This window comes from Cervus elaphus, chromosome 9 (genome assembly GCF_910594005.1).
Source record: "Cervus elaphus chromosome 9, mCerEla1.1, whole genome shotgun sequence".
Lineage (NCBI taxonomy): Eukaryota > Metazoa > Chordata > Mammalia > Artiodactyla > Cervidae > Cervus > Cervus elaphus.
The window spans coordinates 25,236,177-25,259,314 of record NC_057823.1 but is presented as its reverse complement, the minus strand read 5'-3'; the positions used below and the strand labels follow the sequence as shown (position 1 = coordinate 25,259,314).

General features: G+C 37.4%; 2 protein-coding genes across 5 annotated transcripts in view; both read right to left on the bottom strand.

The window, feature by feature from the left end:
* RAPGEF6 (Rap guanine nucleotide exchange factor 6) overlaps positions 1-5,018 on the bottom strand; it is a 226,782-nt gene extending 221,764 nt beyond the window's left edge. For 2 of the 3 annotated variants that reach the window (XM_043912173.1, XM_043912174.1), the window contains exon 1: positions 4,724-5,017. In XM_043912173.1, coding sequence (XP_043768108.1) covers positions 4,724-4,792 — 69 coding nt within the window. In that variant the 5' untranslated portion in view covers positions 4,793-5,017. Of the gene's footprint in view, positions 1-4,723 lie in introns of all 3 variants that reach the window. The other variant, XM_043912175.1, reaches the window with a different exon arrangement.
* Positions 5,019-10,428: 5,410 nt separating this feature from the next.
* Positions 10,429-23,138, bottom strand: part of FNIP1 (folliculin interacting protein 1) — a 120,046-nt gene continuing 107,336 nt past the window's right edge. For both annotated transcript variants that reach the window (XM_043912177.1, XM_043912178.1), the window contains 3 exons: positions 18,988-19,185; positions 15,035-15,150; positions 10,429-13,172 (listed from right to left, as the gene is read on the bottom strand). In XM_043912177.1, the coding sequence (XP_043768112.1) occupies positions 13,094-13,172; positions 15,035-15,150; positions 18,988-19,185 (393 nt within the window). In that variant the 3' untranslated portion in view covers positions 10,429-13,093. The remainder of the gene's footprint in view (positions 13,173-15,034; positions 15,151-18,987; positions 19,186-23,138) is intronic.

The window sequence follows — 23,138 nt, the reverse complement described above, 5'->3', positions numbered from 1 at the left end:
TGGATGACAATTTATACTGCTAACCTATCTAGGCAATGGGAAATAATTCTGAGCAAGAATAGAAGATGATCAGATCTCAGTATTAGAAAGATCATTCTAACCAAATATGACAATAAATAAAATGACTCAAAAATTCAGGGGTGAAATGATAAAAGTGTGAATTAGGGTAATTGGGCTGGACAGGAAGTAGAAAGAGACTCAAGACGTAAAACCAACAAGGTTTAGTGACCAGTTAGACAGAGAGAAGAGGACAGCAGGGGAAACTGAGTAAAGACATTAATTCTGAACTGAGAAACTGAGGCAGTCACCAGAAGAATATTAAAGAGTAGGAATGATGATGGTTTCAATTTCAGACAAGTGACTTAAGAACCTGGAGGACAATTTAGTAGTTACATAATGAATCTGAAGCACATGAAAGGGGGTAAGATGTGACAGACTTACGTGTCAACCTATTAAAAATTAACAGAAGTCACACTGCTGAGTGAGACCACCCAGGTATACAAAATCAGCAGTTCTAATGAATAAAAAGTATTATCTTTTAAAATGAGATCTTTACAAAACTAATTCCAAATTTTGTTCTGTTCAACATATTGATTGTTTAATATGTGTGAAGCATGGTATTAAGCAGTTAGAAATGGAAATATAAGAGAAATACTGTGCTCACTCTGAGGTAGAAAAGAAAGATTACAGAGAAAGAATGGCATTGAATATGAACTGAGTTGAGAAAAACGCAAATTCAGGGTCTCAATTTTGACTGTGGTGTCTTTAATTTTGGTATAAGGACTCAAAATGAGTACCTTAACAGCTTTCGTTGCTTCAGAGCACTGAGCTTCCCACGGAGTATTTAAGCCTAAAATTTTCCATTAAAAAAAAAAAAAAAAACTTTGTAAAGTGAAAAAGGAAATCAGACGACTAGCTCAGGAAAGCCAATGTGCTATGGAAGTTGAATCTACAAAGTAGGAGAACTGGCCAGAAAAGTAAAAACTGCTTTAGAACACAGTTCTAAATGGCATTCTACACAAAACTTCCCATTCTCAGTGTCTGGCTCACTAGGATTATGCTTGAGTTGATAGTTTCATTTAAGGACAGCAGATGGTTCAAAATAAAGGAACCATTAATTTTGTCCCAGAAACAAACAGAAGAGTTCTTTATTCATTAATTATATGATGCAAATATCTGATTACAAGATTGTAAGACACTGATTCTTAATCTATTTGTATATTTTTCATAATGCTTTGTACCCAGTAGGTATTCAAGGAAAAATAAGCTGAATGAATGCATTTTACCCCTTCTATTATACACTTTCTTGACTTAGCTTCTAGGACATTACCACTCAATCCTGGTTTTTCCTCTGCTGCACTATTGACTCCCATGCATTCTCGTTTGCTGGTTTTTGCTCTTCTCACTGACCTTGTAATGATCAAATCTCCCAGGGCACTGTCTTTGGTCCTCTTCTATTCCCATGTATGCTCACCGCTTTGGCAATTTCATCTAGTCTCATGACTTTAAACATTATCTTTAAGCTAATAACTATAAAGCTTCTATTTGCAGCCCAGCCTTCTCTTTAGAAATAATTATAAATTGTATATGCGACTCCTTACTCAACATTTCTAACAGACAGTTCAAATGTGACATGTTCAAAACTGAATTTCTGATCCATTCCGGATCCCCAAACTACTCATCCTGCAGCTTTCCTGGTCTCTTTGACAGCAGCTCAAACTCTCTTTGATGGTTAACTCCAACACTCCAGTTATTCCGGCCAAAAACTTTGAAATCATGCTTGATGGCTTTCCTTTCCCTCAAAGCACAAATCTAAACCATTAGCAAATCATGTTGCTAAACCTTCAAAAATATTTCCATAATCGACTACTGCTCACCACCAGCAATACTATCCTTTAGTCTGAGCTATGATCATCTCTTCCCTGCTTTAATGCGATAACCTCTAACTGATGTTCCTGTTTCTTTCTATCCTTGCTCCCAGTCTATTCTCAACCCAGCAAACAGCCAGGGAATGCATTAAAAAGTAGGATTACATTGCTCCTCTGCTTCAAAACATTTTGGAGGAAAACAAAACTCTTTTTCATTCAAAATAAAAGTCAAAAACATACAATTTAGAGTCCTGCATGATAAGCTCCATCTTACATCACCACTGCCTCTCTGACTTCATCTCTTACCACTTTGCGTTCGTCGCTCAGAGCTCCTTGCTATTCCCCGAATGCACCAAACACACTCTCACCTAAGGACCTTTGCAATGACTCTCTTATTCTACTTGGAAAGCTATTTCCCAATATATCCTGATGGCTAATTCCATCACATTAATTAAAGCTTTAAAAAAAATTCATCTCAATCAAGACACCAACTACCTTAAACTGCATCCACTCCTTGTCCATTTCTTCCAATTCCTTTATCCTGATCTTTTTAAAATTTGCAATTATCAACTAACATATTATGTAGCATACTTGCTTCCTGTATTTATCTGTCCATCTCCCTCCCTCTTCAGGTAGGCCTGTTTAGTTCACTGATACACCCTAGTGCACAAAATAATGCCTTGAACTGGTAAGCTTTCAATAACTGCTGAATATATTTAAAATAGATGCTTAACAGTCCACTAAAAAGAATAAGGAACTTCTGAAAGCAGAAATGACCCTGTGAGAATTTCATCAAATTATTTACCACAAATAAATCATCACTAGAATTCAATTTATCACTTCTTTATTGATACTTCTGTGCCCCCCAAACAAATTCTACACTCAATCAAAAGCACTGCCAACGATGGGACTTCCCTTAGGACTCTACACTTTCCCTGCTAAGAGCCAGGGTTCAATCCCTAGTCGGGGAACTAAGATCCCACAAGTCTCGTGGTGTGGCCATAAATAAATAAAAATAGTTTAAAAAGCACTGCCAATGAATCAAGCAGTTAGCATGTTATACGCTGCTAGATGTCAGAGCTCCAGTCTGTGTACTGTGGGCAGCTGTTTCAGCATTCATTCCCTTAAACAATGCTGCTGCTCCAGTAAAACAAGATGAAGTACTTAACACAGCAAACACTAGCCAACATAACTTTGTGAACAGTTCAGAAAATTTCCTAAGGCTCAAAAATAAGCAAACTAGGTAATTTTGTTAATAAAGAGAATTAGTTTTCCATTAACATGCTCTCTTATCACTGTGGAATTATGTTAGAAATCAGTATCAAAATGTATGTGAAAAATAACCCACTTATTTTCAAGTGCAATGTGACAGTTACCAAGAGAGATCTGACTGAGCCATTGAAAGCCTCAAAAAAGAAGACTGAAAAAACACAGAGGATGACTGAGAAGACAGAAGAAAGTATTACTATCAAAGATACTTTAGAAACTTCATGCATTTGGAAATTAAATGTCCACTTTTAAATGATGGGTGTATCTAAGAAGCCATAACAAGGAAAATCAGAGAATATTTTTAACAGAATAAAAAGGAAAAGAAAATTTACCAGAATTTGTTGCAGGCAGCTGAAGCTGCTTGATACTGTCTAATGATATAGAAACTAAGGTAGGTTCACCTGTTCAAAATGAACGCTTTCAATTAACTCACAACGACCTCAAGAATTATCAGGGAAATTAAGACACCTAGAACTACAAATTCAAGTCTTGAAAAGAAGGCTGTGGAAAGTGGTAGAATTTGCTTTGTTTCTATGCAAACATCAGGATCTCCAACAACAAAGTCTGACCCATCAGCTAAAATTACAGCTTGACTGTCATGTCACAAAAGGTCAGTCCAAATTACTGAGATCTACTATGCAAAACATTATAAACCTGAAAAACACAAAAGTGAATTCGGAAGAACTAACCTAAACCACTTTCTTTCATTTATTTCAATTACACACAAGACAATCCAACAATACATTCACAACATTGTTTTTGCTTTTTGGTTTAGGAAACATAGCACTTATTATGGAAACGTCTTCAAATTAAGGAAAACCTCAACCCGCCCCCTAAGCACTCTACACTGACCCGCAAGGTTAACAGGTTTTAGTTATTTGCCTGAAAACTAGCCTGCAGGTCAAATCATTTAAACTGATGTCATTACTGCTAACTCAATATACCAGGTTTTGGATCCAAGCACAAAATACTGTAAAATTTGCCAATGACACACAGTCTGAAAAATTACCTCCTGAACTGATCTTTAAATACGCAGAATTCTCCACTAGAATTCATCACCTGAACTGGACGCAAAGTTTTAAACTGATGTTGAAAACTTCATCGTTCAGGCAACTGAACAGTATTTAAAGTGCCTATACGGTTACTTTAAGATAAGTTATTAAACTTTCAGTAACTTTAACAGAGGTTTTGGGTTTTCTTGTTGTTATTGTTAATGACACAGCAGTTACATTTCACTTACAACTTCCACCTCCTTTTCCATAGCCTACCTAGTTACGGGACAATCTCACTCCGAGAACTGCATTTTACCCTGAAAAAATACGATTTAGTAATGGAGATTTCTTATCGAAAACACTGGGAAGTCACCGCCAAGTACCGGGTGTGCGGGGAAGGCAGTTTTTCGAGAAGGAAAGACGGCCGTCACCCGCCCGCGAGAAGGGCCCGGTTTAGGGCCGGGAACGCAGAGAACAGATAGTCTGGCAGCAGGTGCGAGGCTCTGGCAAGGGGACAGTCGCCGCAAGTTTCGGACCGACAGAGGGATGCTGTCCGTTGGACAGCGGGAGGCTCGACGGGTCAGCTGGGCTTACCTCGGGCGTCCGCTCGGGTGGCTTCTTCTTCAGCGCCTGCCTAGCGCCAGGGTCCACAGGTGAGTTCATGGTTGCGGCCCCGGCCCCCGTGCTCCCCAGACTGCCCTTAGCAGCCCATGAGACAGGCCATTTACCCTAGGTATTGGGGGCTACACCCTCCCCCGCGCAACTCCCCTGAAGAAAGGAACTCCGAACTGCTGCGGGGACCGCGCTTTGGCAAACAAGCCTTCGCAACGCCCGCCCAGGGCCTCAGCCCACGCGCGACTGGCCAGAGGGAAGCCCGCGCGGGGGCGGAGGGAAGGCTAGTGCGCGTGCGCAGCACGCGCAAGCGCGCAAACGAACGCCTAAGGGCGTGACTCCGCGGTGACGTAAAAACTGGGGCGGTGCCCCGAAGCCTCTCCCAACCCTTCTTCGTGAGAGTTGAAGAAACGTCGCGAGACTTCCCTTAAACCTGTCTCTGCTTCCGCCTCGGAGTTGAGGTTTCAGCCGCTCCAGCTTCCGGTGGCGGGGCCGGAAACTGGTTGTGACCGACTGAGAGAAAATAGCGTGTCGAGGATCGAACTGTGGGGCAGGCGTTCTGGGTGGAGAGTTGTTTGTGCCAAAATCCGGAAGTTCAGGGCGTGGCCAGTCTCGAGGCCGAGCTCCAGTTCTGCAGCTCCGACACCGCTCCCTCGGAGAATGTGCGGAAGTCGAGGCTACCATCCAACAAACGAGGGAGTTTCTACTCTATCTTGCCCCCCTGTCTTCTAATAAAACGAGTCTCTTGTGGAAGGGACCAGCCGAAAAGAACCTACTCTAAGACGGACGCCCTGACATCAGCGCAGAGAAATAGAAGCTTGATGGCCTTGAGCAGGAGCGGGCAGTCGCCGAGCCTGCCGCCAGCTCAGAATTAAGCGCTGGTGCGCAAAGTCAGTCTGGATTACGTTCACATAACCAATGCTGAGGCCAGCCCTCCCTCCGCTCAACCCCTTCTCAAGGTTGCCTGACTTAGGAGTGTGCGCTTTTTACATTTTATACAGTAGTCCGTTTCCCAACAGGCCGAATAATGCAAATGAACATTTATTAGCTAGTACTTTGGTAATAAAAACATCTATTCTCCGGGGCAGCCAGACATCTGTAGAAGTTGTTTCCACTGGAACGTCACTGACAGAATTCCAGAATCCATCCTTCTGAACAATCCTATTTCAGCGCCCAGATGGGCCGCACTAAGACACACAATCTTCCTTGGAGTGACATAATCATGTCCTTTCCACTGAATACAGCTTAGTATTTTAACAGTACTTATGGTTCACTAAGTAATTCTGATGTAAGATTATGATGTTGTTCCCATTAATTTTTTAATGACATGGTAAAAAAAATTTTAGAGTAACAAAGGGAAAAGGTTCAGGCTGCAACATTGACCATTTCAGGGATCTGGTAATGGCTGATGTTAGTAAGGGGCTTTGTTTTCCGCTGGTCATTCAGCTTGCCCAAACTTGGAAGTTTACAACATAATATTGGCACATTTCTTTTTTGAGTAGCGGGCAAAACTTTACCACGGAAGCTATGGCTCAGCCACTCAAAATTTTCAGTTGGTTACAAATAATTGCAATAACCTACTTTCGTCATTTTTTTGTGTGTATATTCTCTCAAAAATCTAAGATCACAAAGGTTACCCCATTTTTCAAGCATGTTTCCAAAGCCACACCAGTATTTTGAAAAGAGAGAAAAGGAATTAAAAGTATGACAACCATGAACTTGGATTTTTAAGGGCAAACATCTATATTTGTGTCTTTAATAGGCCATTTCTAGCTAAATAACTTGGTTATTTATTTCTGAACTTCAGTTTCCTTATCTGTAAAATGGGACTAGTAAAAGAACTACTACTTTGAATTTTCTGAGGATTGCATACATGAGATTACATACATAGACTTCCCTGATGGCTCAGATGGTCAAGCGTCTAACTACAATGCGGAAGACCCAGGTTCACTCCCTGGGTTGGGAAGATCGCCTGGAGAAGGAAATGGCAACCCACTTCACTATTCTTGTCTAGAAAATCCCATGGACGGAGGAACCTGGTAGGCTACCGTCCATGGGGTTGCAAAAAGTTGGACATGACTGAGCGACTTCACTTTCTTTCTTTCTACATACATGAGATAATTTATGTGAACAATCTGCACAGTATAAGCACTCTTTTATTATTTCTATTACATTACCTCTAGGAAGTGATTTCTCTAAAGCATAAAATAAAATTTGAAGAGCTGGATAGGGTTTTTTTCATCTGCTGTTTTTTTTCACCAGAACTATTCAGAAACACATTTAAGTATTCATGAAGATGTGGAGCAACAGGAACTCGCACAAACTGCCAGTTAAGTGTATATTGGGAAACCACTTAGAAAAAAGAAGTTATCTAAGTAAAGCTGAAATTTAACATACCCTTTGACAGCAAGCCCACTCCTGGATGTTTGTTCTAAAGAACACCCAGAAAAGATGAACAAAAATGGTCACTGTTCATATTAGCCAAAAATTGGAATAACCCATTTGTTCATCACTTATAGAATGGGTAAACTGTTGTATATTCTTTCAGTGTAATACCACCCCCATAGCACAAGAATGAATCTCCAACATAATGCTGACAGGAAAAAGAAGCAAAATATGGAGTATCACTACACAAAGTTCAAACACAAGAAAATCTGAAGAATATCACTTAGGGATGCATACAAAGAAGTAAAACCATAGAGAGAAGAGCAAGGAAAGGTTCATGAAAGTCAGGTTAGAAGTCACAAAATGAGAAGGCAGAGTATTATGATCAGGATAGGGCACATGGAGATGGGGGGGGGGGTGGATTCTGGGTTGCTGAAAAGGATTTACTTCTTGATCTAAGTGATGGTTACAATAGTGTATATTTATTCATCTTGTACTTGACAAGGAAAATGAATTAAGTCTATAAAAATACTTATTAATATACTTTATTGTGATAAAGCAGCAACAGTAAAAACAGTATATTAATATCCATAGTAACTATACACAGCTAAATTTGAGGATATTTTCAAAGTCTATGTTGTCCTTTACCATCCTGTATTATGCTTTGGTATGCTAAAAAAAAAGTGAAGAGACAGAGTGAGAGCTCTAATAACTATCTTCAGAGAAAAGCCAACCTCCAGGACAGGATTCACCAATATTAACATACATCTAAAAGGAAAACATAATGGTTCTTAAATTCTAGGTGGTTGAATCTTTAAAGATGGTTAAATATTGCTTCCCTGGTGTCTCAGTGGTAAGGAATGTGCCTGCCAATGCAGGAGATGGAAGGTTCAATCCATGGATTCAGAAGATCCCCTGTAAATGGCCACCCACTCCAGTAGTCTTGCCTGGAAAATTCCCATGAACAGAGGAGCCTGGCAGGTTACAGTCCATGGGGTCACAAAAGAGACACAATTTGGCATGGACAGAGGAGCCTGGCGGGCTACAATCGATGGGGTCAGACACAACTTTGCTATGAAACAAAAACAAATCTTCAAAAAAGGAAAAAGCAGCTTGACTCTTTACCCAATCTTAACTTTTGTCATACTTATCACAACCTGACAGCTTAATATTTTTGTCTGTCTCCTCCACCAGCAGGAAATATGTAAACTTCATGAGAAACTTTTTTACTGACTTATTCCTGGTACCCAGATCTCTGTCTAGCACACAACAGGTGTTCAATCAATATCTGCTAAATGAATGGAACTATCTAAGGACTAAGTGATTAAGAGAGGATTTTGCTGTTAGAGAGATAGGAACTTGATTGCTCTCCTATGGAAAAGACGTATGTCTGGCTAGGCAACTACTCTATTATGCAAAACTGAATGCATACACAATCATATTACCATCTTTGCAGAACAACAGCAGACCAACAAAAAGAAGTTAACAGCACTGGTTTTAATAGCACCTGAAACGGTATAAGGAAGTGACATTTGGGGTATGCTGGGAGACTGAGTCACTACTACTGGGAAAATAAGAGCACTTGCTGGCCTAAATCCAGAAGGTCACTTTCTATCATTGAGTAAGAATCTTTGAGGGTGGGGTCTAGAAATATGTTCCAAGCACCATCTAGGTGTTTCTCACATGAAACCAGGTTTGAAAACTACTTTAAACTAACTCAGGTTCTGGCTAGTCAGACCCATCTTAATTCCAACAGTGAAAGATACTTCTGAGTGCTGAACCAAATGTGACACAATAATGGCATCACAAGTTTCTTGAGGATATAATAGTATCTTCCCTATATTTACACAACACTTCAACAATGTTATTCCCTTTCAGAAAATTTAGGTAACACTGCTTTTATCAATAATCTTACTTTGAGTGCTGGGGTGAATATAAACACATGTTTTGGGACTCTCCTTGATACAATGGTTATTTGGAAAGGAAGGAATTTCAAACTTCTTCAACTTAATATCCTCCTTAGAGTAAATACACATCTATTTATGGGAGGTCTAGTCAGATAGTGTTAACATGGGCAGAGAGCTGTCTGCAACCTGATAAAGGAATCAGTCTAGGCTCACACTTTTATGAAAAGAAGAGTCCCTTTTAAAGAAAAGGTTATAAGAGGACCAAGTCCTGGGGTGTGGGCAAGAAAGGAGCCTATGACCCGAGCATATGTTTTAAGACCAAAAGTTCTCCTGAAAAAATAATGGATGGAAATTTCATCCACTTAGAAATCTGTTAATTTCTTCTAAAACTTTAAAAACCTTTGGAAAAAATCTCTTTTGGACTGCCAGTATTTCCTTTCTTTAGGGAAGTCTAGAACAAACATAGTCAAGTCCACAGTCTGAACTACAGAGCAACAACAGGAAACACTACACTCTCCGACTTCCCTCTTTTCTATCTGCCTAAATCCTTCTCACTCAGAGTTATAATTCCCCAGCCCCCAGTGCACCTTCAGCTCATGTTTGGTTCCACTTGCCATCCCACCCCTACCTCCTACAATGGCAAAGACAAATAAAAGAAATCTCAGATAGCTTTACAATGCATTTATCACCACATCCTAATTGGAAGCATTCTGGTCTGAGATAGGAATTTTAAAGTAAGTAGTAATTTTAATTAGATACAATGTTCTTAACGGGTTTACATGGCTTCTTCTAGGTGTTAAATGATTCTCAGTTGTTTTCATAAAAGTATTTAAAGAAATTTCCAATTTGTGATCATGAAAATTAAATATAAGAATATACCATATTTTTTGGCTACTATATTTTAACTCAAAAGAATGTATAGTAAATTCTGCCCACAATAAAATAGATACGGGCTGTACAGATTACCTAGCAACCATGCTGTGTGTGCGCGAAGTCACTTCAGTCATGTCCGACTCTTGGCAACTCCATGAACCATAGCCCACCAGGCTCCTCTGTCCACGGGGATTCTCCAGGCAAGGGTACTGGAGTGGGTTGCCATGCCCTCCTCCACCTAGCAACATACCAACATTACTGAGCATTTGGAGTGTGCCAAGCATTGAGGTAAACTCTTGATAGTCATTATTTCACTTGATTCTCACCACCTCATAAAGTAGATTCAACTAAATTACCAATACAGAAATTTTGGATTAGAGAAGGACAAACTTAGAGGACATTATGAACAAGGTCCCTGCCTAGAGGTGTCACACTAGGGAGAAGAATCCAGATGGGCAGGCAATAGAGTCTACAATGTTACATATACCTTATTAAATGTGAAAAAAAAACCAACATCATCCATCAAATTGACATGTGTATTTATTGCACAAATATCCCCTAGAACTGGGAGGTTATTATAATACAGGCGTACATTTGAGAAATGTATACAGAACAAGGAACACGTATTTACATTTTACATCTCCCACCATCTAAATAACTTAGAGAAAGCAAAACAATCTCATAAGACATTTAGCAGAAGTAGGCATTGTATAAAATCTGTTTTTGTTAAAGTGATCATCCCCAGTGTATGCCAATTTCAACAAAATGAAATCTGTGCTAGTATGTTTATTGCACTTAACATTTTCAAACTCAAAATTAAGACACATTAATAAAAGCCAGGAATATTTAAAATCAAAACAACTAGTTTATATACAGGAAAAATTAGTTTTAAATCTATAATGTAAAAGATTCCTTTTTCATTTCCTGCTGCAACAAACAGGTTTTTAAAATGTGTAATACATATCTGTCTGTACCATAAGAAGTTGAAAAATTGTTTTGAAAAGCCAAAATTCTTTTCACATTCATCATAATGACCATACTTCAAAGAAGTAGCAGTTCATTCCTTGGGTTTTCTGTAATGAAAGAATAACTATAACAAACAGAGCAAAAATTACAGGATGGTAAATTATAAAACTCAGGAATCCTGTAAGGATTAATGATTCTATAAGAAACCATAGTGCTTTCCCTTCCAAACAAAGCTTAAAGAATTACAGTAGCATGAGCCATCCATTTGTTGAAAACCAGATTTCCAAAATGGTAATTTATTACAGATTTCTAATAGATAGGACTGTGAATAATTTGATGATTAATTTTAAAAATAAGACACAAAAACAGACATTGTCTACGTGTCCTGAACTATAATGAGAAAAAATATAAGTGGCCCACATATGATCTTTTCCATATTCTGAATTCAGATAAAGAGACTGATTCATAAAATTCCAAACAACAGATCAGAGAATTTCTTTAATGAATAGACTAAAAAAAAACTATGCCAATGAAAATATATCCACGAACACTCTTTGACAGCAAGTCACCTATGGGAGACTCAGGAACTAAACCAGCTGATAGGATCAGGGGCCAAACTGCCTGCAGGCACACCAACTTCAGGTTTACATTCCATTAAAATAACCATTTCATCTCAGTCTAGCTGGAGATTAGAACAAGGTAAAATGTGACCCAATGCTATAAATTTGAGGTCAAAAAACTAAATAAACCACAGAAATTTCCTTAATTACTGAAAATTTAAATAGCAAGAATGGATGCATTATACAAAAGATACTAACAGAATAAGCAAGTGGTTTTCAGTTTTAAGCTAATCAGCTAATTATGATGAAAATAGTTCATGAAAGCAGAAACCAGTTTCACTTCTTACATTAAGAACATCTTAGACCAGATAAGTAAAGGATAAACTATTAATATAATGTAGTATTTCAAGTAAACTGAGGTAGTAGAGCATACTGAAAATTTTATCTACCCATCTTTCTATTTACATTACTTACAAGAGTTTGGTTCCATATTAGCCTTTCTCACAAACAACCCTCCCCAGTATATACAAAAACAGTTACAACTGAAAAGTTGAAATCTTTGAAAAAAATTAGCTACTGGAAGGGAGGAGCTATTAGAGAAAATAAAATTTTAAGAATTAATACGTTTCTTAGTGTAAATTGACTATTATGAAGCAGTGAAACAAATATTCAGTTCCTATGGGTTCAAGAAGGGCTTGATACCGAAAACCAAGGGCCTCGGCTACCTGAGCACTTTTAAAGAAAATAGTATTATTTCTGCCAATGCTTTGGTGCAATTTTTAATCCCAATTTTAATTTATTAAATTAGATGCAAATATGTAAATATTAACATTTATAAGAATTAGCTTATACTTACAAACAAAACAAATGGTATAAAGCAGTATTCTTATTTTGGGAATCTACATTCCTCAACCTTAAAAAGAGATTGGCTTTACTTATATTTTAGGGCGTGTGAAACAGAAAAATCACCAGAAAGTAATATTTCAATACTATATACAATTACTACTAGTTGAAAATATATCTTTAAAAAGGCATGTTTACCAATCTTGGATTTCTACCTCTGGCTTTTTAAAAAATAGATACATATGTACACTTGGGTGGATAACATAACACAAATTTATACACTTTATTCTGAGTTTATTTTAATTAAAAGTTGTTTAAAATACTTTGAGAAATACTTAGAAATTAGCTATTTTGAATTGAAAAACAAACAAACAAAAAACAAATAAACACAACTTTACAGATCTCTGTACCTTAGAAACAAAGAAAACGAGTGAAATGACTATTTCTGGGCCATTTAGTGAGATATCTGTTGTTACTTACGAGCTCTGGCAAGACTGTAGTGATCATAATCAAATTCTTCAATGTTACTCATTTTATAGAAACTTCTAAGTTACAATGTGGCTTCTTCAAATGCTTTCCCCCCAAATGCTTTTTTAGTTTCACTTGGTTAAAAATCTACCACCATCCAAAAGTCCAATCAAAATGAAAAAGTCATCCAATGGTGACATGATATGCACTGCAATGCAGAATACCAAGGTGACTGATTCATTCAGATGAAAGTCTGACAGAGAAAAAAAATTGCCATAAATGCATGTTGTGACTGCTTCCTTGGTTTCTACTTAACTTTTGACTGAAGTTAATTTCCAACAGCCTTTATGTTAAAGTAGTATCTGAGCAACATACGGGGAGTGAGTGCTTGCTACAGCAGCCAAGAGAGGAAGATCACTGGATTCAATCCTGAAATTTAAAAAAAAAAAACTCAGTTCAGGTTTTCTATACCCAGTACATAAGTCCTACAGGCAAAGACTGCTACCTGTAAGGTCACTATACATCTCCAATCAAGGTCATTGGCCACCATGGCCAAAATGAAAACGGGAAGAGAGCTGAAGATAATGAAAATAAATTTTTCCATAAGTAAAAACCATAACCAAAGATTTTTTTAAAAAGAAAACCTCTGAAATGCAACAGAAACGAAGTCTTAAATGTAGAAAACCATCTCAGTGATCTGCTGATGGACCATGCATGCATAAGGGCAAGTGATGATGTCTAAGAAATACTATATAATAACAGAATGACAGCATGCAGCCCTATTGTTCTGTATACAAATGTTTCTACAGTAAGATTCACTGGAAAGAAGTAATGAAAGCCTCTTAAAAATACAATCTACCACAAATAATGTACAGGAAAAGAAAACTGGCCAATAAATATCAAAATAAGTTATGTAGACTCACTTATGGTTAGAGAATAAATCTGAATAAAATCAGATTTCATTTTTCAGCAAGTAGCTTAGCAAAGATTAAAAAGTTTGGTGATAAAAGTAGTAGGAAGAGTGTGTTTCCCATTGTTTGTGGGAATTTATTCTGGTACTTTCTGAATAGAATTTACTATTGTCAAAATAAATACCAAGATCTATCAACAATTTAATACACATGTCCTTTAATTCAAAAATCCTACTTCAAATAATGTATCCTATAAACTTTAAAGAATTATACTGATTCCAGCACTGATCTATAATATCAAACTACTGAAAATAATCTAAACACCATACAATGAAATGCAATATAGCCTTTAACCAGTATGTGCGGTACGTGCTTAAATGAACAAACATTCAAGATTCATTAAAAGGCAAGTTGCACAATGGCAAACAGAGTATAAACTAATTTGTATTTTTAACCCTACACATTTAAAAATTCTATAAGAAACAATTCATTAACTGTGTTTGGATGGAAACAGAAGTTGTGGAAAAGATGATACAACTTACTTTTCACTTTATGCCAAAATGCATGTGCACTGTACATACATTACCTTAAAAATTAGTTTAAACTTTTATAAAATGAAAAGCTTCACACACAGAGAATCATTTCCAATCTGGATACTAAGGAATAATATTAATGAAAGAATTTAATCTGGTTTCAGACATACAGTAGTAACTCAATATTGACTTTCTCCCTTCATGAAAGCTAAAACTAGAAAAAAGTTCTAGCTTGTTTTAATTTATTCAACCAGCATTTCAAGAAATAATTCATGCACCTGCGCATGCACACACACACATGAAAAGTGGCCACAGAACGCAATGAAAGGGGCTATACTATGACTCCCGCCAATTTCCTCTTTGTCCTTCAGTTAGGATTTTACATAACTAGCTTCTTCCCAGGAAAACTGCAGAGTATTAAGACATAATATATAAAAAATGGAGAAGGAGCAATAAATATGTAGATAATATACCACCATCCACAGAGTGCCATTACTTCTTCAATCAGTTCATCTGGATGACAGGGCAAATGCTGGGAATGATGAGTTTATAATATATTTAATAAAAATGAATATTCAATTTTTCTAATGCAAAAATTTATATTTTAATTCATTTCTATTAAACTGCATTTCTCAGTCCAGTGAACTACACAGGGACAGTGCCTTTCACATCAGTCCAAGACTAGGTTCTGCTTTTATACTGTAAAGCGCAACCCAGATGATACTACTGTACAGCTTCTAACAAGACAACAATTTAAAAAGAAAAAGGCAATTCTGATGACTGTTCCTTTCCTAAATAAAGACAGTGCAATGAGAAAGCAAAGCGAGAGAAGAAATCAGGAACGTACCCTAGAACCACTCCCAGTTCCTTGACATGAACACGCATCTGCCCCCTCAGGTACTCAGACAGCATTTTGCTCTTGAAGTACAGCTCCTGTAACCGGTCTTCAAGATGCATTACACACTGCAGTTAGGAGGGAACCGAGAACGAGGTCAGAAAATGCACAACGCAAAGTAATGGCAAATTCCACAGCATTATACTTTGACAATTCTACTTAGCTATTTCAACATAATCTAAAATTTGGAGCATATTTTGAAAACATGCAATATTAGCTAAAGGAGTGTAAACTCACTAGCTTGTATCAAAGATTTAGATTCTACAGAGCTATTTTTTAATGTGGTAAATTATATGTAATATAAAGTTAACCATTTTAAATATAAGAGTTACCATTTTAACTACTTTATATAACTGAGAGGCATTAAGTACATTCAAAAGGTTATACAACTTATCACCACCATCCATATCCAGCACTTTGAAAAATAAGTTTTTATTCCAAATTTGATAACTGTAACTCTTATAAATTAATATACTTCAAATGTATTTACATTAGAAGGCTGCATTCTCCTATGGAAAGCAAAAGAAAAAAATTTCCAGCAGCTCATAGAGAATGCTCTATAGGCCTCACTAGAAGAAATGTTTCTTGGCTGGAATATTAAAAACTAAAACATATACATTTTGTTTCTTGTCAATTAATTTGCATAAGTCACTAAAATAAGTGTCTTTTCATGTGAATTGTTGATATGCATGTATGAGGAAAAAGCATGAGGTGTAGGTGCTAACATACTAAATTCCTGCAGAGTATTTCTCTTGTATGAAAACTGGCTGCTGTTACAGCTCCTAATAAAAACACATTTTCTTTTTCTTCAGGAAAAAAAAAAAACTGAATAGATTTCTTGACACACATTCTTTTGTGGTATATTTTTGGTAGTATTAATATAATGCTCATGTAGACTGAAAATGCCGTAAGTGAAAAAGAAAATATATGTTAATAATAGGATTCATACACACACACAATTTACCATACTGTTAGGCACACAATTCAATATTATTAAGTATATTCACAATGTTGTACACCGTCATCACTATCCATTTCCAGAACTTTTTTCATTATCCCAAACAGAAACTCTACATCCAGTACACAATAACCCTTTATGCCCTCCTTCCCCCGACTCCCAGTAACCTCCCTCTCTATTCTGTTTCTATGAACATGCCTATTCCAGACACCTTATGTAACTGGGACCACACAATATCTGTCTTTTTGTATTTTGCTTATTTCACTTAGCGTAACGTTCCAACCCTGCTGTATCATGTATCAGAATTTTCTTCCTCTTTATAGCTGAAATATTCCATTCTATGTATTACACATCATTTACTGATGTACATGAGTTGTTTCCAATATTGTCTATTGCAAGTAATACTGCTGTGAAAAATAGGGAACAACTGTTCAGTCCCCGCTTTCAGTTATTTTGATTATAAACATAGAAGCAGACCTGCTGGACCACATGACAATACAATGTTAAACTTTTTGAGGAATTGCCAAACTGTTTCCACAGCAGCTACACCATTTTACATTCCCACCAGCAATGCATAAGGGTTCTGATTTCTCTGTATTCAATATTTGTTCTTTTGGGGGTTTGTTTGATCAAAACCATCCTATGGGTGTGAAATGGTATTTCAATGTAGTTTTGATTTTCACTTTCCTAATAACTAATGGATGTTGAATATCTTCTCATGTGTTTATTGGCTATTTGTGTAACTTCTTTAGAGAAGTGTCTACTCAGGTCTATTGACTATTTTTTGAGTTGTTTCTTTGCTGAGTTGTAGGAGTTCTCTATATATTCTGGATATCAATCTCTTTTCAGATGCATGATTAGTAAACATTTTCCCCTGTCCTGTCAGTTGTCTTTTTCCTCTGCTGATACACAAAAGTTTTTTAGCTTGATGAAATCACAATTTATCTATTTTTCCTTTACTGTCTGTCCTTTTGATGCCAGGTCCAAGGAATCACTGCTAAATCCAGTATCATGAAGATTATCCCCTATATTTTCTTTGAAGAGTTTTATGGTTTAATATTTAAATATAGGTGTTTTTTTTTAAACTTTAGGTTTAAGTTTAGATTTAAGTTAAAGGTCATTTTTGTTAATGGTGTAAAGTAACAGTTCAACTTCATTCTTTTGCATGTGGATATCCAGTTTTCTCTACGCCGGAATACTGGAGTGGTTAGCCTTTCCCATCTCCAGGGACATGTACACATCCAGTTTTCTCAGTAGGATTTGCTGCAAAGACTCCTTTCTCCTTTGAATAGTCTTGGTTTCCTTGTCAAAAACCAATTGACCAAAAAAAAAAAAAAAAAAACCAATTGACCATATAGGGTTTATTTGGGGGATACTATAATCAATTGGTCTATATGTCTGTCCTTATGATACTACCACACTGTTTTGATTACTGTCCCTTTGTGTAAAGTTTTAAAATTAGAAGTAGTGAGTCCCCCAGCTTCATTCTTAGTGCTATCACCTTAATAATACTAAGTCTTCCAAACAATGTGAAATGACTTTCATTTATTTATGTCTTTAATTTCTACCAGAGATGTTTTGTAGTTTTCAATGGAGAAGTCTTTTGCCTCCTTGGTGAAATATATTCCTAAGTAACTTATTCTTTTAATGCTACTGCAATTGCCTTCTTAATTTCTTCTTCAAGACTTCATTCCTAGCATACGTAAATGCAACTATATTTGCATGCTGATTCACCTTGCATCTTTGCTAAATTCATTTATTAACTCTATCAGGGTTTTTTGGTGGAATCTTAAGTTTCCTACGTATAAGATCATATCTGCAGAGATAGTTTTATTTCTTTTTTTCCAATTTGGATACCTTTTGCTTCTTTTCTTGCCTAACTGCTCTGGTTATGACTTTCCAATACTATGTTGAATAAAAGTGGTGAAGGTGAACAACCACATCTTCTCCCTGTTCTTAAGGATAAAACTTTCATTAGTCTTTAATCACTGACTATAATGCCATCTTGGGTCTGTCATATATAGCTTTTGTCATGTTGATCTACAAAGGTTTTTCACTATGCTGTATTACAGTTCTCCTAACCGAAAAAGGAAAGAATCTTGAAATCTTGGAAATGGCATCTTCAGAAAAAGGTTACCAGTGTTATAAAAAAGGATCATCCAGGGACCTCCTTGGTGGTTCAGTGGCTAAAACTCCACACTGCCAGTGCAGGGGCCCTGGGTTCAATCCCTGGTCAGGGAACTAAATCCCAAATATTGCAACTAAGACTTGGCACAGCCAAATAAATAAATAAATACTTAATTTAAAAATTTTTTTAAAAATGATCATCCAAAGTCCTAATATGAAAATGAGGATACACAATGCACTGGCATTCTGCACAGAGCTTAGGGCTTGTTACATGTCATTACTTCACATAATACTAAGCCAGGTACTGCAGAAATCATATAGACTATATAGACAAGTACACGTACATATTCCTTTCTGTCTTAAATTGAGTTGCAACAACAAAGTACCACAGACTCAATGGCCTAAATAACAGAAAATTATTTTCTCACAGTTCTGGAAACTGGGAGTCTGAGATCAGGGTGCCAGCATGGCTGAGTTTTGGTGAGAACTCTCTTCCTGGCTGGCAGATGGCTCCCTTCTCCCTGTGTCCTCACATGGTAGAGCAAGTGGAATCTCTCTCTTCCTCTTCTTATAAGGCCACTGATCTCATAGAGAGTCCCACTCTCATAACCTAATCTAATCCTAATTACTTCTCAAAAGTATCCCATTGCAGGCTTCACATATTGATTTTAGAGGAACACAAACATTGAGTCCATAACACCTTCTTTCAGGAAAATAATAATGAAGATAACAGTAGTATTCAATGTAGGCACATGAATGACAATAGGATTAAGTTAGTTATCACAGTGCCAATAGTAATTCAAGCCTTACACATACTTACAAAATTTGGAGACAGGTTATGTTTATAAAGCTGAAGAGTGGAATGAAGCAGATTGGAAACAAGACTGGAAACCAACACTTCCTTTCCCAGTTTATTATCTGTCATTCGTCTCTGGCTACTGGCCACTTGAACAGTCCATTTATCCATATCTGCTATAATACAGACAGCTTCTGCTATTGGTTCATCCAATACTGGATGCTGGAAAAAAAGAAAAAGAAATCATCTTAAAAAAAGAAAAGTTTCCAAAGATAATGTTAATGGGATGGGCAAGGAAGAGATACCAGACAAAAACAAAACAAAGGAATATGAAACTTCTGAGAGTTACTGCCAAAGAATCCTTGACGGTGAAGAAAGCAGCTAAATAACAAATACCCTGAGATATCTTATAGAAATCATAATAGATTCATTACCAGAACTTTGTATCCTTTAATCCAGAAATTGAATTTTAAAAAGTATTTTGGTCATTTATTCAACAAATTTACTGCCAACTATGTGCCAGGCAACTGAAAGAAAGCATTTTTACTTTGAAAGAGCTGAATGTTTTAAAAATAGGAAGGAAATAAATTCACATGAAAGGTCAATGATAAGGTTCTGTGCTAACTATCCCATCCAGTCAGGCATTAATTTGTTTGAGCACCTCCAAGGCTATCCCTTGATTATCTCTTCCTGACTATGTGTACTAGGTTTTTATATATCCAGAGTATAGATACAGCAGTTGAAAAGGAGACAAATCAACACATACTATAACAAGTCTCTCAGGATACGTGGTTAAATGGGGGGAGAAAAGTCACTACATGCAGCTTCCCAGGTAGTACAGTAGTAAGGAATCCACCTGCCAAGCAAGGCAGGAGACACAAGAGATGTGGGTTTAATCCCTGGGTCGGGAAGATCCCCTGGAAGAGGAAATGGCAACCTACTCCAGCATTCCTGCCTGGAAAATTCCATGGACAGAGGAGCCTGCTGGGCTACAACGGAGTTGCAAAGAGTCAGACATGACTGAGCATGTGCACATGTATGCACACTATATCCCAGTTATGTTCTTAAAAATTCAGATCTTTATCTAAATGAAAATGTATAGAAAAAAGAAAATACTCAAATCAAACTCTCTATTATAAAGTTTCCTGTGAAGAAGTACGAAATATTAAGAGTATACAGAATTTTCACTTTTGGCTTTGTATATCTTTATACTGCTTAAATTTCTATCAGAAGCATTCATCTAAATGATATTTTAATAATTTAAGAAACAGAGAGAAAAAATATTTTTAGCTCATATATATGGATAAAAGAACCACAGGCATATGCCTGTGCCCTTGGGTTCCCATGGTTTACCCACAAAGAATTAAGTACACAGTACCACCATAAATAAGAGATACTCAATACATCTTTTCGTATTCAGAAAGATTAGGCTTTCTTCACCACTGGCCATATGAATTAACATATTAGCAATAAGACTGAAATATAAACTACAATCTGAAATACTTAAACCCAATGGCCTTTCTCCTTTATAATTTTCACTGTTACTAAAATTTCATAGCAAGAATGTAACAAGTTTACTCCTGGAAAAACCCAAGTTTGGCAACCCCCCAGGGATATCTCCTGGTCCAGAATAAAGTTCTTTGCTTGATGCTAAGGAAACAAAGAGAAGGGCGCTCACAGTCCTATGAGGGAGCTAAAAAGAAATACATACAGAGCTATGAAAATACTTGTGTAACGAATTAAACAGTCACCAAGTGATGGGGTATCAGAGGAGGGCAACAGTGGGTTCTGTATGACTGGAAGTTAGACAGTAGAAGGAACACAAGGATATGACACTGAAGCATGAATAGCATTCCTAATGAAAGATGGAAGAGGATTATAGATAATTCCGTAAAGGGGAATACCATGAAAAGACTCAAAAAGAGAAGTAGATGCATGTAACCAAATTTGTGGAAAATGACACTGAAAAGTGGGGAACAAGAGAATGCAAGAAGGACGCTGGAAAGCTAACACTGTGAAGACTTCCCATGAAACTGTAAATTCTATATTTGTTTTTATAAATGGTAGTTAAATATTTCTTATTCAACTCTTACCAAGGATATAATACTTTTCATCAACTTCAATACTGAAACATAATTTTGAAAATGGTATATACATCTAAAGAGGAAAAGTAAATCTTACATTTTTAAGAAACAAGAGAAGAGTGAATATATATTTAATGTAACTACTTTTGTTCTTATAAAAGAAAAATACGGTGGGAGATAGGATTAAATAATTAAAGTGGAAAACAAGCTGTGAAAGGAGGATGCTGCTGCTAAGTCGCTTCAGTCGTGTCCGACTCTGTACGACCCCATAGACGGCAGCCCACCAGGCTCCCCCATCCCTGGGATTCTCCAGGCAAGGACACTGGAATGGGTTGCCATTTCCTTCTCCAATGCATGAAAGTGAGAAGTGAAAGTGAAGTCGCTCAGTCGTGTCCGACTCTTCGCAACCTCATGGACTACAGCCTACCAGGCTCCTCCGTCCATGGGATTTTCCAGGCAAGAGTACTGGAGTGGGTTGCCATCGCCTTCTCCGGTTAAAGGAGGATACGTCTTGCAAAAGCAGAGGGCATCTTCAGGAGATGAGAATCACAATGGAAATCCATCTACTAGCCTCACAAGGAAATGCCTAAACAGGTAATGAGGAAACTGCTATGAAATAAACATATCTCTTTTTTAAAGGCTTAAAAACTTCTTTAGAAATTCACTTTATAGCTCCTCAATCAAAAGTCACATGGCTAAGATTTTTAAAGCTATTTTTTTTTGGTAAGATAAAGGAAAATGAGCCCACATCAGTAGTTTCCCAAGAAGTGTTAGTTTCTCAGTCATGTCCAACTCTTTGCAACCCCATGGGCTCTACAGGCTCCTCTGTCCATGGAATTCTCCAGGCAAGAATACTGGAATGGGTTGCCATGCATCATCCTGACCCCAGGATCGAACCCGAGTCTCCCAAATTGCAGGCAGATTCTTTATCCTCTGAGCCATCAGGGAAGCCCAGTTTCCCAAGAAAGAAGGGCCTAAACCCCAAGTCTGAGACTAGAACTGATTCAAATCAAACTCACTTACAATTCAGTTCAGTCACTTAGTCGTGTCCGACTCTGCTACCCCACAGACTGTAGCACGCCAGGCTTCCTTGTCCATCACCAACTCCTATAGCTTGCTCAAACTCATGGTGATGCTATCCAACCAATTCATCCCCTGTCATCTGCTTCTCCTGCTGCTTTCAAACTTTCCCAGCATCATGGTCTTTTACAATGAGTCAGCTCTTCACATCAGGTGGCCAAAGTACTGGAGTTTCAGCTTCAGCATCAGTTCCTCCGTTGAATATTCGGGATTTCCTTTAGGATAGACTGGTTTGATCTCCTTGCAGTCCAAGGGACTCTCAAGAGTCTTCTCCAACACCACAGTTCAAAAGCATCAATTCTTTAGTGCTCAGCTTTCTTTATGGTCCAACTCTCACATCCATAAATGACTACTGGAAAAACCATAGCCTTGACCAGACGGACCTTTGTTGACAAAGTAATGTCTCTGCTTTTTAATATGCTGTCTAGGTTTGTCATCACTTTTCTTAAAAGGAGCAACTGTCTTTTAATTTCATGGCTGCAGTCACCATCTGCAGTGAGTTTGGAGTCCAAGAAAATAAAAATAAAGACTGTCACAGTTTCCAATGTTTCCCCATCTATTTGCCATGAAGTGATGGGACCAGATGCCATAAGCTTAGTTTTCTGAATGCTGAGTTTTAATAAAGCCAGTTTTTTCACTCTCCTCTTTCACTTTCATCAAGAAGCTCTTTAGTTCCTCTTCACTTTCTGCCATTAAGGGTGGTGTCATCTGCGTATCTGAGGTTACTGGTATTTCTCCCAGCAATCCTGATTCTAGCTTGTGTTTCATCCAGCCTGGCAATTCGTATGATGTACTCTGCTTACAGTTAAACAAGCAGGGTGACAGTATGCAGCCTTGACATACTCCTTTCTCAACTTGGAACCTGTCCGCTGCTCCATGTCCAGTTCTAACTGCTGCTCTTTGACCAGTATACGGGTTTCACAGGAGGCAGGTCAGGTGGTCTGGTATTCTCATCTCTTTAAGAATTTTCCACAGTTTATTATGATCCACACGGTCAAAGGCTTCAGCAAA